The sequence below is a fragment of the Cynara cardunculus genome, assembly GCF_001531365.2.
Source record: "Cynara cardunculus var. scolymus isolate 2C chromosome LG 5, CcrdV1, whole genome shotgun sequence".
NCBI lineage: Eukaryota > Viridiplantae > Streptophyta > Magnoliopsida > Asterales > Asteraceae > Cynara > Cynara cardunculus.
The window spans coordinates 14018401-14034497 of NC_037532.1; the positions used below are offsets into that span (position 1 = coordinate 14018401).

The 16097-nt window shown below is 35.8% G+C and overlaps 1 protein-coding gene across 3 annotated transcripts in view; it reads right to left on the reverse strand.

Moving 5' to 3' along the window:
• Positions 1-11778, reverse strand: part of LOC112512429 — a 23962-nt gene extending 12184 nt beyond the window's left edge. The window contains exons 1-16 of one of the 3 annotated variants that reach the window (XM_025118387.1): positions 11238-11778; positions 10921-11131; positions 10172-10234; positions 7749-8077; positions 7533-7638; positions 7028-7102; positions 6881-6940; positions 6691-6795; positions 5288-5398; positions 4678-4719; positions 4494-4586; positions 4239-4405; positions 1835-2127; positions 1627-1748; positions 1433-1475; positions 1266-1357 (exon numbers count right to left, since the gene is read on the reverse strand). In XM_025118387.1, coding sequence (XP_024974155.1) covers positions 1266-1357; positions 1433-1475; positions 1627-1748; positions 1835-2127; positions 4239-4405; positions 4494-4586; positions 4678-4719; positions 5288-5398; positions 6691-6795; positions 6881-6940; positions 7028-7102; positions 7533-7638; positions 7749-8077; positions 10172-10234; positions 10921-11106 — 1887 coding nt within the window. In that variant the 5' untranslated portion in view covers positions 11107-11131; positions 11238-11778. Of the gene's footprint in view, positions 1-1265; positions 1476-1626; positions 1749-1834; positions 2128-4238; positions 4406-4493; positions 4587-4677; positions 4720-5287; positions 5399-6690; positions 6796-6880; positions 6941-7027; positions 7103-7532; positions 7639-7748; positions 8078-10171; positions 10235-10920; positions 11132-11237 lie in introns of all 3 variants that reach the window. The other 2 variants (XM_025118386.1, XM_025118385.1) reach the window with 2 other exon arrangements.
• Between the last annotated feature and the right edge of the window lie 4319 nt (positions 11779-16097).

Genomic DNA, 16097 nt, shown 5'->3' on the forward strand with positions numbered 1-16097 from the left:
AACATACGAGCATCTTGTTGTAACCAAAGGTCACGATTACCGTCAGTAGGAGGGTCAGAATCTAGATGAGAAGCCATTCCCATACTTCGGACATACAGACGGACCGTTTTGATCCATTCAAAGTAATTAGTACCGTTAAGTTTATTATCGGTAACTCTACCACTCGTCGGGATCAATTCAGGTATACGAACACTGTCAGACGACTTGTCATCGGATGACTTGTCTCCATCTTTAGCCATCGGAGATGGAGCGGATGAAGATGGCGACCTTCAAGAAGCAAGAAACAGTTGGGATGATGCTGGCGGCGGCTGGCGGCACGTGGGGCGGCGGACAGCGACTGGAAAACACCGGGTCGGTCGTCTGAGTCAGCGGCGGCGGTGCAGCGGCAGCGGCAGATTCCGGCGAACAGAGGCGGCAGCGGCAGATTCCGGCGAGCAGAGGCGGCAGCGGCAGATTCCGGCGAGCAGAGGCGGCAGCGGCAGATTCCGGCGAGCAAAGGCGGCAGCAGCAGATATGGCGGCGTCTAGGGTTCAGGCGACGGTGGCAGGAGTCCGGCGAAGTCGGCTAGGGTTCCGGCGACGACGACGGCAGGAGGTTTTCAGAGTGGCTTTGATACCATGTGATCAGAGGGACAGAGAGACGAAGTATTCTTATTTACTGAATAATTAATTACAAAGGAGAGGCGTGTATATATATAGACACAAATAAGAAACCCAAACCCAAATAAGCAAAGGCTTGTACGGCCCATCAGAAACCCTAAACAGACATACATAATATTTACAATATATTCTAACAAGTATGATCAAAAGATCAAGACATCTTGACGAAACCTCTATGTTGATCAGAAATCACCGCTAAATGCAACAAGTTGGGCTGATCGACATATATGCTCTATCTTGAGGAGTGTTATAGATGCTAATGAGTCTAATTACTTCATATGTATCTTGTTTGTGGTTATCCATCTCCTAACATTCGTTTAATCTATGAACAAAGATTTCTCCGACGTAATAAGACTATGTTCACTGAATTATAAAGCATCATCCTCATTCCATAACTAGTTATTTCGGTTTTCCACTAACGGCTTTAATTATAACCTCGGCTCTATTTATTGGTCTGAGCAAGATAAGTGCCATTTTTACATCAATAAAAGCCAAATTTATCAGGATATGATTCATGTGGATGTGAATATGGATATGAGCATCTTATTCGTATCAAATACTAAGTAAATGAAAAGCAGTAATCACTGTCAGGAGAAATGGAAACACCTTTCGTTTTCTATTATCCATGGGTTGGACTTCAATGGCAAGGCATGTATCAACATCATCAGCAGTAACAAGATAATTTGGTTGCTTTGCACCTGCTTGACAGTTTCTCTCACCAAAATGGATAAAGAAAGACAAGAAAAAAGACATAAGAGCATAAGGAGGAATACCTTCTATATAACTAACAGACCCATCTTCCATGTGCCGTACCCACTGTGAAATAAGAAATAAGACTATGAAGACTAGAAGGGATCAATTAAAGATGCTTATAGAAATGTAATTGAACTCCAATAAAACCAATGATTAGAAATTGAATGTTGAAACAGCAAATTGGAGAAGCTCAATAAGCTGACATAAACAGTACCTCAAAATTACAACTTGTGGTTCCATTGAGAGAGTATCCGCTAGCTTGAAGTTCTCGACCTGGGAAAGCTTCACCTGAAATTTGGAGTGCCTCCACTACAGGTAATGGATCATCATCTGCAGCTGAACATTGTAATAGACCCGTGCAAAGGTTAACTAGCCTATGCTAAAAATATATCCCATGATCAATATAGACACAAGAATATTACCTTCAGAAAAAGAAGAACTAGGTTCTTCAAGGACTGGAGTTAAATATGGAGAATACGAGTTGGGATCTTCGAGTGTGTTTGAATAAGCTGTGATCTTGGGATTCCAATTGACAAATGGTTCTCCCTCATTTTCCTCACGGTGTCCCTCCACGTCAAAATCCTCAACATCGTTACTGCTAACAGGGTCACTAAATGTAACTTGTTTGTTGGTAGTTTCTTCATTTTTACTTGTAGGATTCAAATTAGGCTGGTCACCAGCAATCTGTGAGTTTGTCGCAAGAGAATGATTCTTTCTGCAAAAGGCAGAGTGAATGTGACGCCCCACTAACAGTTATTATCGAAGTCTTATATGAAGCTAAAGTGAAGTCAAGCTCTTTGTTGGACTCTAATAAACCTCCTTCAACTTGACCACTAAAAAATTTGCACATAATTGCACTACATGTGCTATATTTACTAGAAAAATGAGTCAAGCGAAGATTTTGTAGCAACAAAAATGATGTAGAAAATCATTGGGATAGAAAGACAGATGAATATCTGAAGAGCCGAACATGAGAAAAAGCACATCAGGCACAACAAAAGACTCCCCGTCTCTAACACAATAAACCACCAACTTTGAAGACGCACCACCCTCTAGCCTCTCATCCCCTCCCCCCAGCCACACTCCTAATTGCAATCAACTACCCTAATCCGTCGCCTCCAAGGACTCCCTTCTGATAGGAACCTTGTTCTTGCTTCTAAAATATCTCTGACAGAGTCCTCTAGTATTATGATACTTCTTATAGGTCAATGGAAAAAAACTCACTTGTATTGCTCAATCCATTGATAGGTTAGGACATATACTCATCTTTCTCGGCTAGCTATGCCTGTCTCAGTAATGAACATATATCACATCCCTCAAAATACTTCTGAGGACCCAAATTGCAGGTTACAATCCACTAAGAGATGACTTGCTGCCCTCTAGAAAAACAAAGCATGGGATCTTGTTACAGGCAAGGACACTGTTGATTACAAATGGTTGTACATATGTCAACCTAACCCTGAGGGTTCTCTTGCTCGCCTAAAAGTCCAGTTACTCACTACAGGCTATTTCTTAGGTTTATAGTAAAGATTATGACAAGATATTCGATCATGTGGCAAAGATGACATTTGTTCACCCGGTTATAGCTCAACCATCATTGAGCTATCATATTTGTTAAATATCAAGAGTGCAATTCTCAACCTTTTATGACAATACAGCATCTGGTTTTTAATATTCTGGCAAAACCCTTGCATGGATTTCAAATTAATACTATACGTTAAAAGTCAAGCATGTTCAACATTTATGCTCCAACTTTAGTGTAAAAATAATAGAGTTAATTATGTCCTTATGTATAACTAGGTCATTAGAGTTTCTCTTGAATAGGCCCATGGTCCATTATTACAATCTACACATTTAACAGCCTTTCATAAATAATAATAAAAATTAAGAGAACCTGCTGCAAGAATAGTGATATTATTAATAATAATAAAAAAGTAACCAACCATACTATATAATATTATCATTCGAATGAGTTATAGTATATTTATCGTAGAGTGAAATTCTGTTTCTTCATGTGTATGGCTTACATGCTATCCTCGTACCTTTCATTTTGCTCCTCACCAAATGTATTGCCTTCCAAAGCATACACCAACACCAAATAGTCTTGATGGTGACAAACCGTCGAATACGGAGTACCATCTATTCTTTCTTTAACAGACTCAAAAAATCATGTGATAACGTTAGCTCAAGATGGCCACCTCATTGTATAACAATATATGAGAAGCAATACTCTCGAGTAAGTTAGAATATCCATGTGTGTAGAAATTTCATTTGTTAGGATACTCTATTCTGTCTCATCAAAATGCTTTGATTCACTTCTTGCAGGATTAGATCCATTTTTTGATTGAGATTTAGGAATAGTTGTTTTCCTAATTAAACTAGACATGTTCTCATGAGCATTCACGGCAGCCACACACACACACATATATATAAAAAAACTATGATGGTGCGAGGCCCTTCATTACCCCTATACTTCAACTACAATTTCCCTTTCTAGAAGACCCAATTTAATTAAGTTGATCCATTGCTTAACAAGATTCTGGACACGTAGCCTCCTAACACAAACAATTTTTTGACTACAAAACCCTATCTCATTATTGCTTTGTGGTGTGCCCTTCACCCCTTTATCATTGTATTTTTCAAGGGCAAAGTTAATTACTCGAGTGAAATGATAATGCAACAATGGCAATTCATCAAGAGATTACTACTCAAGAACAGAACTCAATCAAACAAATATATATATATATATATACCTAATAGATCCAGATGGTTATAAATGTATTCAATTGGCTGAACGGTCTTGATTTGATAGGCCTCAGTTATTACCTGTTTATAAGAGGTGAATACCTCACCGAGTCAGGCTCTGAATTTTCTGCAACACCATCTGAGTGCCCTGGTACATCCCAGCCTCTTGCAGTCAGATGGTCTGAGGGAATCGGCCCTTGTCCATCAGAGTATGCTTGTTGTGGAACCAATTCCAACCCGTTCTTGTTCTATAAAATGGAAGTCTTTTTGAGAATTTTGCAACACTTTGGTGAATATCATAGTAAAACAATGAGCAGTCAATATGGTTGCCCCTACCCCAAAGGAATACAACGGTGATTGTGCAAAACTAGAGGGGTTCACATCAGAACGCCAAGCTGCTAGCTGATATTGAGACTCTTTTAGCTTTGTCTGGCAGAGCCACCAAAAACCAGTCATCACAAGATATTGACAACCACAGAATACTTGCAAGTGAAGTCATTAGACACAAAACACAACGTACCTCAATACCTATGAGCTTCTCTTGCAAATGTCTAAAAAGAACCTGTCAACAGAAAATTTTCCGACATTCATGGAGAAGAATATTGAAAATTACAAGAGGCATCAACCACTCCTTGAATGGAAGTACATATGTTGATCTAAGATGTCAAAACAAATACCTGTTTACAACAAGAATAAGAAAAACAATTCCTGTTTCCAGACAATGAAGTTGACTATCATATGGCAACATATAACTCAATGATACTTGGTTAATCTTACAGAAAATAAGCTGAAATCTTTGCCATTAACTTATTACATATTAGATATCTCAATCGTCATCAGATACATTCCAGGGCACCTGGGATTAGTCGAGGTGCGCATAAGCTGGCCCGGACACCCATGGTTAACAAAAAAGATTCACTTTTTTTCCCAATCAACTAATAGAAAACCTAACAGAATGTGACTGCAGAAAGGCGGTTGATGAAAGGACTTTGGCGTTTTGAATATCAATTCCTATGACCTGCTATTTCTATTGATCTTCATTCCACTTATAGACCAGCATTGTTACTAATATTACTAAAAGAAAACAAGGCCACAAAATTTTAAAAAAGGCTACAGTACTGAGCACAAACCTTAACATTACTAACAATGGACTGAGCATCAGCAACTGGTGGCTGAAGAGAATATTCGGCAAGAAGAGGCATCAAAGATGACACAAATGTTGATCTTTCCTCTTGTGCATCCTGAAAACAACATAATGCAAGCTTCAAATACGCATATAAGTTCATGGAATCCAACAAACAAAATAAACATACCGTTGAGAAAAAACATGAATATATTTTGCACTCACCATTTAGTAAAATAGTATCTTCCATATAAAGAACACGACACATAGAAAACTAATAATAGAATAAAACAATTACAACCACCAAATCCCTGTGAACATTGGAGAAGGAAGGTCTACAAAGCAACTTCAACAAATTCCCATAGCAAATGCAGATGCGGTACTCCATAGATAAGCACAATGACAGTTAAGACAGAAAATAAAATAAAAAAATCAACCAGACCACCACCAGCCATACAACCCTTGACTAACATGTAGGCCTCACATCTATAAAGCTTAGAATGTAAATGAACGCCTTTCCAGAAGAGATGCAACTGAGAGAAGCAGTTATACTGGAATTATGCAATACAGACTTGGCAAATTACAAGAATGAAAGCAAATATTAATCAAACAACTTATGAGTATCGGGACATTCCTATTATACATGTATCAGAACTACTCTCCCAATTAAATATCTATAACTCAACTTCCAAGCAACTACACCATACAATTCCAGACACCCGAGGATTTAGCTTCCATTTATTTATTCATGGTCTCCATTCACTAAGGGGAAAATGCATGAGTTCCAGATAACACAAATAGCACCTTCCGCATCAAATTAGCGTGCACACCATAAATCTAGTTCCCACCACTTCAAGCACCCTCTGAAAAGAGTCCGCCCATGAGAAATCATTATATCTATATCTAAGGTACTTCCAAATAGCATTTCAGGACATGGAACATGTTAAGATATAGAGCTATATCTGATCAGGTCACGTTTACCTCTTTTTCATGATATAATCTGTACATAGAAACAATATTGTTTACAGTAGATCATCTCTTCTTATCCAAGTATTCTATTTTTGTTTCAGAACTTAATGCTAATTTCATCCTACAGACTACAGAATGCAATTGAAAATATTGCATTAGTAATGGGAAATGTCTGACGAGGAGAAATCAGCAAACATTACCAAGAATTTCATTCTAAGATTACAATATCCAATTAAAACATGAGTAAACTTGGTTACTCCAAAAATCTATATTATGAACATTTTTGTGCTTGAATAAATAATATATACAAATCATTTGGAAATAGATGTCACTTCATTCCTTGCCTGTGTACATGGGAATGAAGTGTATAGATCAAATAAAAAATTAGATAAGATGTTTCTTAATGGAGTCTGCAAGGGTTGAAAATTGAAAACTTAATACCTGTAATGCATATGTTAGGCGTATATTTTCTTCAATAATGTCTTGTCTGTAAGAGAGGGCTTTAGATGCCGCATCAACGAGGTCCTGCTGCTGCTGATCGAAGGCCTATAGCAACCATCATAACTTTTAGTATATGGTGAGGGAAGAGGACACCAGAAGTGAGATAAGTGTAAATAAATATCCTGCCAACCAAACGCATATAAGCTATTCGCTTCTCCAATGCAAACTTCTCATTGTGTATTTGGGCTTCCTGTCAACCATAGTAGCTATATTACTACATGAAAGTAAAGCAAAAGCAACCATACAAACCTAGTAGATCACCATAACGGATCCATACCTTGATTGAGTAGTCAACAAGATACCTTCTCAAAAGCAAAATCTCTTGCTCTTGATCTCGGGTGTCAACAACAACCTATACCCATATATTGCAGAAAAGAAAGGTCAAGTTGGTACCAAAAAAGTTGGTCCATTTATATGTCTACCCAACATGACTCAGGTTATTTGCATGATCATAATATCTTAGAGCATATTTTCACTCGACCAAACTTAAACTTCTACATTTCTGATGCGGTTATCACCTGTTAAAATCTTCTTTTGATATTAATCTGCTGTAAAAGATACAAATATAATATTTCCAAAAGCAGTATGCACACGAATGCCAAATACCACAACAAAAAATTAATAGTGGATCTAAACATCAAATCCAATTCAGGATCTTAACAAAAGCAGAAATAACACCATGGTCGAATCAATTGCATGGAAATCAAATGTTTGCAAGATATACAACTTTCATAATTCAAAGAGTTCTAAAACAGGTGATAGTAATAAATACAAGATTATACCTGCTTTAGGGGGCTACCAGCATTCTTTAGCTCAGAAATTGCCACCATCCCTTGTCCATGTCCAGACACATTGAACTGCGGATCATATTCTCCTTCCGATCGATACCTAATAATATGTGTATGCAAATCCGTTCATGTCAATATAGCTAAATATTTAAGAGGGCATACACCTTATACTCCATCCATCATTTCTTGAGGCAATATAATCCAAAATACCTTAAAGGAGAACAAGATGCTGTGGCCGCTTGGGTCTCCAAATGGCTAATGCACCTTACACCAGATCCATCATTTATTGCTCCATTTATGTTTTGGGTCTCCAAATGACTCCCCCTTGAAACTTGAACCGGATCCACAACATTCCCCGTAAAACCCTTTCTGAGGACTGATCTGGATGAATCATAGAAAGCAGATTCATTTCCAGTCTTAATTCCTTCTGTTGGACTCATCGACGGAGAAACAGCTCTATTATCTGTCTGAGGTAGATAACCATGATCACTCCAATGATCAGTCGGGTGACAATTTTCAGCCTTTGTATGACTTGATTTCTGCCAGAAAATCAACACTCACTCTTCTACAACAAAGAAAGGTGGTTTGCAAAGCTCCAAAGTATGCAGCATGCCTCGAGAAATATTGAGTGGAAAATGGTAGCACTAAAAACAGGATTGATAATAAAAAGCTTAAATTAAGTTGATTAGCGTGAAAAACGTTTATGTGGTGTAGTTCTCGTTTACAAGAGAGATAGAATGCTCAAAGTTCATGTAAACTAGGAAGAAAAAATGCATGGTCTTCAAGTGGTTCTCCCAGAAAACTGAACAAAACTTCTTCTCACTAATGTCAACTTCATCGTGCAGTCTTAACAGGCATAACAAGCACAATGTTCATTCCCTTTAAATTACTTCACAATCTGTGGCAGGAAGTAGAAGACACAGAAGGAATTTCTTGGTATAATAATGCTACCGTTACAAAATAAATAAAATGTTCGTGAGCACATACCTCAATTAAAGTGTGTGACTATTAGTCATATATGTAAGACAACCTCAATAATGACGAACATCAATTCTTCATAACGATTGCTAATGGGCAAAGAGAGTTTCCAATCAAAAATTTGCCAAAAGGAGGAATGTTGCATTTATTACAGGAACAACCCAAAAAGAAATCGTTACATTTATTTTGGGAATAGGGAGCAGTTAGTTCTGCAAGCATTCCCTTATAAGAAACCAGAACAAGCCTTCTATTCCAAACAACCTTAATCGCTCCATTCTACCACCTCTCTTTCCTTGGAGACAATGCAAAATGGTATCACCAACTTCTAACAAATTAGATTCCACACTGATAGTACATAGTGAATATGAGATTTAAAATATACATACAATTATAAATGTACCATATACAAATATCATATTATGTATAAAATCATCAATAGCTTAATTATAACTCCATATGGAATACCAAAAAAAAAAATTGGTAACTCATGTACATATGAAACAAGAAGACAGGCATTCATAGCACATTTTCTAATGTCAGAGGCGTATCCAGAAAATTTTCGAAGCAACCAAAGGGTCACTGGAAGCGGTACCCAGGTTACTGGTACAGTGCAACTCCGAGGAGTTCAAGGGTTCAAACCTCAATAAAGTTGAGTAGTGTGCATGAGTATTTGGCTCATACTTTAAAAAAATTCAAAGTTGGGGCACAAAGTAATTAACGTAATAAAAAATAAAACAAAAACTGATCATAAAAAAGTACATTTTCATTTAAAAATGACATACAAGTGCTTTTTTGCAACACCCAAGTGGTTTTTTGCTTTCTTTTTTTCATTAAGGCCAAAGGGATTCAAACTTGCAACTTGTAATGCCACATGCAATGGCACTACCAGTAGGCTACAGCCACTTTTTCTTAACATAGGGAGCACATATCAAGTTAAAACGGATGCACCTTCAAGACTCCTAAAAAATTTCCACTACGACGGCATGATAGAGCAGTAGCATGCCCCCCCCCCCTCGTGCATGTTGTGAAAAACACGTTTTTCACATAGCACAACTAATCCAAACAGACCCAGTAAATCCCACGCAGAGGTAGGATCTGAGGAGAGTTTGATGTATGCAGATTACCTCTACCCCAAGGGGTATAGAGGCTTTTTCCATGAAGACTCCCAGCTTGAGAAACGAATTATTTAGAACAAGCGAGTAAGAAATAGGTGAGAGTGTGTGCAAACAAGCAAACAGACAATGTACACAATGTAACAGGACAGAGGAAAGAAAATAGGTTACGCAAATAAGGGGACAGGGAGCACAAAGCACAGTATAGACAACTACAATTACAAGAAGAAAATCTAGGACTAAATTACCATGGTGCATTATGATTCAAACAGAAGTTGATTGTGACATTTAAATCGTAAAAATACCTAGGAATTAACTGCCTGCATAAAGATTGAATGATTGTTACACCCAACTCACTCTAGAAAGTCAACGAGAACAAAGAAAAATCAGCCAGCACCAACGTATAAAGAAAGTATATCATAAAGTTGATAGTGACTTTGTGCTAAGATATTAAGAACGCAATCTAACTCAATAGCTGGTGGGGAAAAATTATGACAGCTGTTAAAAATAATGAGGCTGCATAGGAAAAGAGAGAACATATACATAGTTTTCAAGCTCCTGGATCCTCTTTTGAAGCTCAGACCTCAATCTATGATTCTCTTCCACCTTCAAAAGAGAAATTATATAAAAAATGTGGGTCAGAAAACAGGAGAGGATGAGAAGCAAGAGTAACTAATAAATCAACATTAGAAATATAATAATATTACCAAACACATGTGCAATGGACAATGAGGAGAGGGAGAGAATGGTGGCCCAGTCTGAGTATGAGATTTTAAAGCCAAATGAAGAAAAATTCAACTGTACCCCTTGCCTATAGGCACGAAGAGGATGCAATATCACAGAATCATTCATAAACTCGGTTTCATGTGAAAATCAACACGAGAACTAACGTTTCTCCTGCAATTTGGATAGACTAAAATCATCCAGGATGTAGTTTTTCAGCATGTTTATATGTTATGGGTTGGATTGGAGCTGAGGGGGTCGGCGATCAAGAACTTATAACCCAGATTGTGGAAGACGGTCAATCCAAAACCAAAAGTGACACAAATTCCTCTCGTTTTGAAGTAGGATGTGATCAATAAGAATAAATTATCTCCCACAAAGAATTGCCAAAGATAAGAGAAAACCTACTATCCCAAACAGCAGTCATGAGAGAAAATCATTAAAACACTTTTACAAGATAGATAAATCTAACCAAGAATCCGAATGAAAGCATAGAAATATTTAATCGAATGCACAACGGCCATGTCAGTTTAGTCATTCACTATGAAAGGACATGAAATCGAAAATACCTGTTGTTTGATGGTGGCTTCAGCAGCTTCAACCGCTTTCATGACCTGAAACAATCCATCACTCTTGTTCATGCCATTAATGTTGTTGGTGTTGTTGCTATAGCCATTTACACTATCGTCAATGGTCAAGGCAGATAACTGTTGTGACAAATTGCCTCCTCCATCAAACCCAACACCATTTTCCATCTTGAAATTTGTAATTCCAACTGATCTGCAGTGCATTAGCAAGTTCAAACATTGATTCATCTCAAGATTTTACACAAGTAATTGTACTAGGAAAGAATTCATTACAATAAGGTAAACTATTACCCAATTACCTTTAACTTCGCCGATATATATAGGACGGTTATGACGCGAATACGACTAAACAACTGATTCCTCAAATGGATAGAAAGGCAACAGAGCATCCATTTTTCAAGAAAAAAACCCAGTAAAGGAAGGACCAGGCATCATCATATACAAACAAAAATTGACCCAAACCCACATAAAAATTGAAAAGAATAGCACACACCCGTTAATATTCTGATCAAATGGCACTTATGCATCCCATTTTGTGGCAACTGGCTGTCTGTAATAAAGGTGGGAGGGAGGCATGATGGTTAGATCCTAGAAAATACCATGGAGAGTGTCGATGCATATGGATGTGAAGGAGGAAGTGTTGGAAGTTCGAACTACTGGGTGAAGATGTGAAGGCTGAAGAACATAGTTGTGGGCGAACAACATAGAAATCGAATGAAAGAAGAATTGGGGTTCCAATCACTACACTGACTCCCTTGACTTCCCACTTTGGATTGTCAATCCCTAAACAAAAATTGTGTTAGCAATTCCATCCCTTGGATGAATCGCGTACACAAAACCCATGTTTTAAGGGTACAATAGTAAAGCAATTATACAACCAAACAACAATCAAGATACTAAAAAAACACAATCTTTTAATTGCCTCTTCGTTTTTTTCAAACTTTCTTCGACTTCCAATTGGGATTTCAGAACTTTGCCAAAACACATTATCAACCAACTTGTTATAAAATAATATTATTTTAAGAATTTTATCAAAATTGATTACGAATTGAATTCTATTCGAAATGAATAGACGCTATTGAACTTGTATAAAGAAAATGGAAGTAAAAGATGACTTACCCACTCATCCAATCTTGTAGTGACATTGTCAGTTTAACTAGGTAAGTTGAACATTAAACGTCATGTACCGTGTATTTTACACTAATAAAAAATACGAATGATTAAGCCCTCGACTATATTTCTCTTTACGACGATAGGAATCTTCTATGCTTGGTATGTCAAGATTGTGTACATTTTTGGAACAATTACTATGAACACTTTTTGAGGAAAATATTTATGGATTGATTGAGTTGTACCATCATAACCAATGCACTATCTTTATCATATAAGATTTTTTAGTCATATAATTAATTTAAGATATCTCTGATCTTCTCGATAAGTTTCAAGATTTTTTGTATTAATATGGGTTTTTATTGGGGTTTGTGATAAGCGATATTTGTTAGATGTTTGTGTTTAAGATTCTTCATTTTATATGATTTAATTATTTAAAGATAAAACTTTAATACTAATTTTATTCAAATTATTATAAACTTATAATTATCGTAATCAGTTACCTCATAGATTTACTTTTCTTTGTTGACGTTATTCAACCTATTTATTCTTATTTTTATGTTTTTTCAACTTAGGGGCCGTTTACCTAAATGCTTATCGGGTAAGCGTTTATCGTTAGAAGTCAACATTATAATTTATTTTACCGGGTAAGATTGTAGTGCATCAAAATGGTATCGTATGCAACAATTTACCCAGTAAGCACTTATCCGGGTAAGAGTTGTCACCCTCACTTATCGAGTAAGACTCTTCAGCTTTATCATTGTTCTTACTGGGTAAGATTTTTGACCCTTGTCATGTTCATCTGATAAGGAAAGTTACCGGGTAAACGTTTAGTAAACAGCCCCTTAGTTTTTGTTTTCAATGGGGTTATGTAATACAATCTTCAATATTAATACTACAAAAAAGAAAATTACTAGTAAAGATTGTAGCTACTGCCACCATCTTAGCTTTACTACTAATTATGTCTGATGACAACAAATTTAGTAGTAATATTGTATGTCCGCATTTACTTTTGGTGTCGCATTGAAATAAGAGCAAAAAAGAATGTAACAATTGTGTATCAGTAAAGATCATCAAGTTTCCAGGTATGATTTTGATGTAAAAGCCATATTTTCCGATTGGATTACTAGAACATGTTTATATAAGTAAACAACATGAACTTTGAGTTAAATGTTAGGCTAAGACCATGGAATTAAGCAAGAAATCCACAAGAATTTTCTTGAGATAAATCAATAGTTAAGGCTCACTTTTTTGGTATACGTCGTTAGAATCAATGCTAAACATGTTATATGATGCAAACATATGTTAGTAGTTTGTATGCAAAAAGATTGAAAAATTATGATGTTAGTATGGTCAAAATGATGAGAAGGTAGCATACATCAAACCAATTGTCTTTGTGGACCGAATACAAGCATGAATGCAACTTGGTGAGCTTATACAAGGAATTCACACAAGTAATAGAGCATGTGAGATCAAAGTTAATTTGTGATCTCCCACATGTCTAAGTGATATCGAGAGTGAGCTTAAGCTCTGTGACTGCCGTTTATACACAGATCTCTCACATCATAAAACTATCTTATAAAGAAGAGATTGAAGATATAAACCAAAGGTTCTGCTGATTGGCACTTCCTTGTTTCCATCTTCCTTGTTAGTAGAGTTTGTAAGTCGATATAGAGAGAAGTCGCAGTCAGTCTCAGCAACAGGATAGCTAGAATAAGTAATGTCAAACCAAGTCATGAATCCAGACCATAGCTTATCACGTTCTTCTTCTAGTTTCAGACATTCTTCTGCCTCTAAAATAGACCAATTATATGAGATATATTTATGTCCTAGATGATTCTAGAATACCTATTAGTAGTATGCCTAGGTAATCCCTATAATGTATTTTCTAAGCCCAATATTTCTTTTTCTAAAAGAGTCAAAATTTTGATAAGATCTATCTCCCACGAGCAAGTTAAGGAGTTTGTCCAAGCTTCTAAATTTGACTCCCACCAACTCCCAGCTACCACATCAGAACATTTAGTGACATTGTCCCTTCCAATAGACCATCCTAGACACTGCATGGCTCAAGGATATACACATATCCACTTTGGAACTATAAGACTGTCCCTTACCTTCCATGGTACGAAAGGCCTCCATGCATTTTCAATCATTGCTCTAGTAGACACAAGGTTTTTAGAATATCAGCATGCCTGCATGGGAACAATCCAAACTACTCTAAATGTTGGAACTATCTTTGTCACTTTCTATCCAAACTTCAACATATCACTCAACGATCCTTCTTTACATATGGCGCTTAAGGCCCAGATCCAGATTGGTGGTACTCCCTAAGTAAGCACCTTCCAGGCAACATCTCATTACCAGATGGTGTACCGAGTACAAAACCATTCTAAAATAGAGTTATCAGCTTTTGGATTCTTATCACTGCTTCATCGTGTTTAATCTCTTTTTAGATTTTGTTTTCTTTGGAACTCAGAAGTAGTCATTTTGTCTAAATGCGGATGTTACATTTATATTATTAATTGCTTAATCGTAATTTAACCCAATAAAATTATAATTAATTAAAAAAAGTATATTAGTCATTTATCTGTTTAATTAATCATAATTTAATCCATTAAATTACAACTAATTAAAAATAATTTAAATAATTAAACCTTATAATTGTTTTATCCTTCTTATTCAGTTGGTCATATGTGTATGACATATCATGTTGACATTAATTATAAAATCATATCTATAACTATAAACAATGAACTGTATTTAGCAACACAACATCATTACCTAAAATGATAAAGTTTGGTTATTCAACGAATCAACAAAACTCGTGATTAATAAAATATGTGAACATATGGATGCATAATTCAAACACGAGGTTAGTTTGTGTCATTCTCGTCAAGTCTAACATTTGCTTTCTTGATCTCTGAATGGATTGAATAAATAATGAGAAAATTGTACCAAAATGGAACCAACTTTCATCTAATTCCTATTTTGGGGAACCAACTTTCAAAATCATCATTTTGGGGAACCAACTTGCACTTGATTCCTATTTTGGGGAACCAACTTTCAAAATCGTTATTTTGTGGAACCAACTTGTACCTGATTCCTATTTTGGGGAAGCAACTAGCAAAATAATTATAGAAAAATAACTAAAATTCGTTTTTTCCAAATATTAATGCAATAAAATATATTTTTCATTTCAAATCTCGTTTTTTTAATTCAGATATCAAATTGAACATTTTACAAAAAAAATCCAAATTACCACAATAAAAATTATTTTTACTAATGCAAAAAAAATCAATTTACTAATGCAAAAAAATTCAATTTAATAAAAAAAATTAATTGATGCAATTGGTCAGATAAAAAAATCTTGAATGTGATATTTAATATTTATTTTTTATTGCATCAATTAGTTTTTTCTATTAAATTGATTTTTTTTTGCATTAGTAAAACAATTTTTATTGTGGTATGTTGGATTTTTTTTAAAATGTTCAATTTGATATCCGGATTAAAAAAACGAGATTTGAAATGAAAAATAGATTTTATTGCATTAATTTTTGAAAAAAAAAACTAATTTTTGTTATTTTTCTATAATTATTTTGCAAGTTGGTTCCCCAAAATAGGAATCAGGTACAAGTTGGTTCCCCAAAATAGGAATCATGTGCAAGTTGGTTCCCCAAAATGACGATTTTGAAAGTTGGTTCCCCAAAATAGGAATTAGATGAAAGTTGGTTCCCCAAAATATGAATTAGATGAAAGTTGGTTCCATTTTGGTGCAATTTTCCCATAAATAATTGATCCTGATATCATATATCGTTTATGATGCATTTCTTCATTCTAATTTCATCAAGGGACATAGAGGCACTTCTCCTTATAGCAGAAGAGATGAATCTTATCTCTAACAATGCAAGTCTCATCTCATGGTATGATCACACAACCAACGAATATTCTATGATCTATCACTCTATTACAACATAATTATAGCTAATATCAAAGTGTGTGATCTTACCATAGTAGATTTCATATCATCAGATCAAAAGATGTATAATATT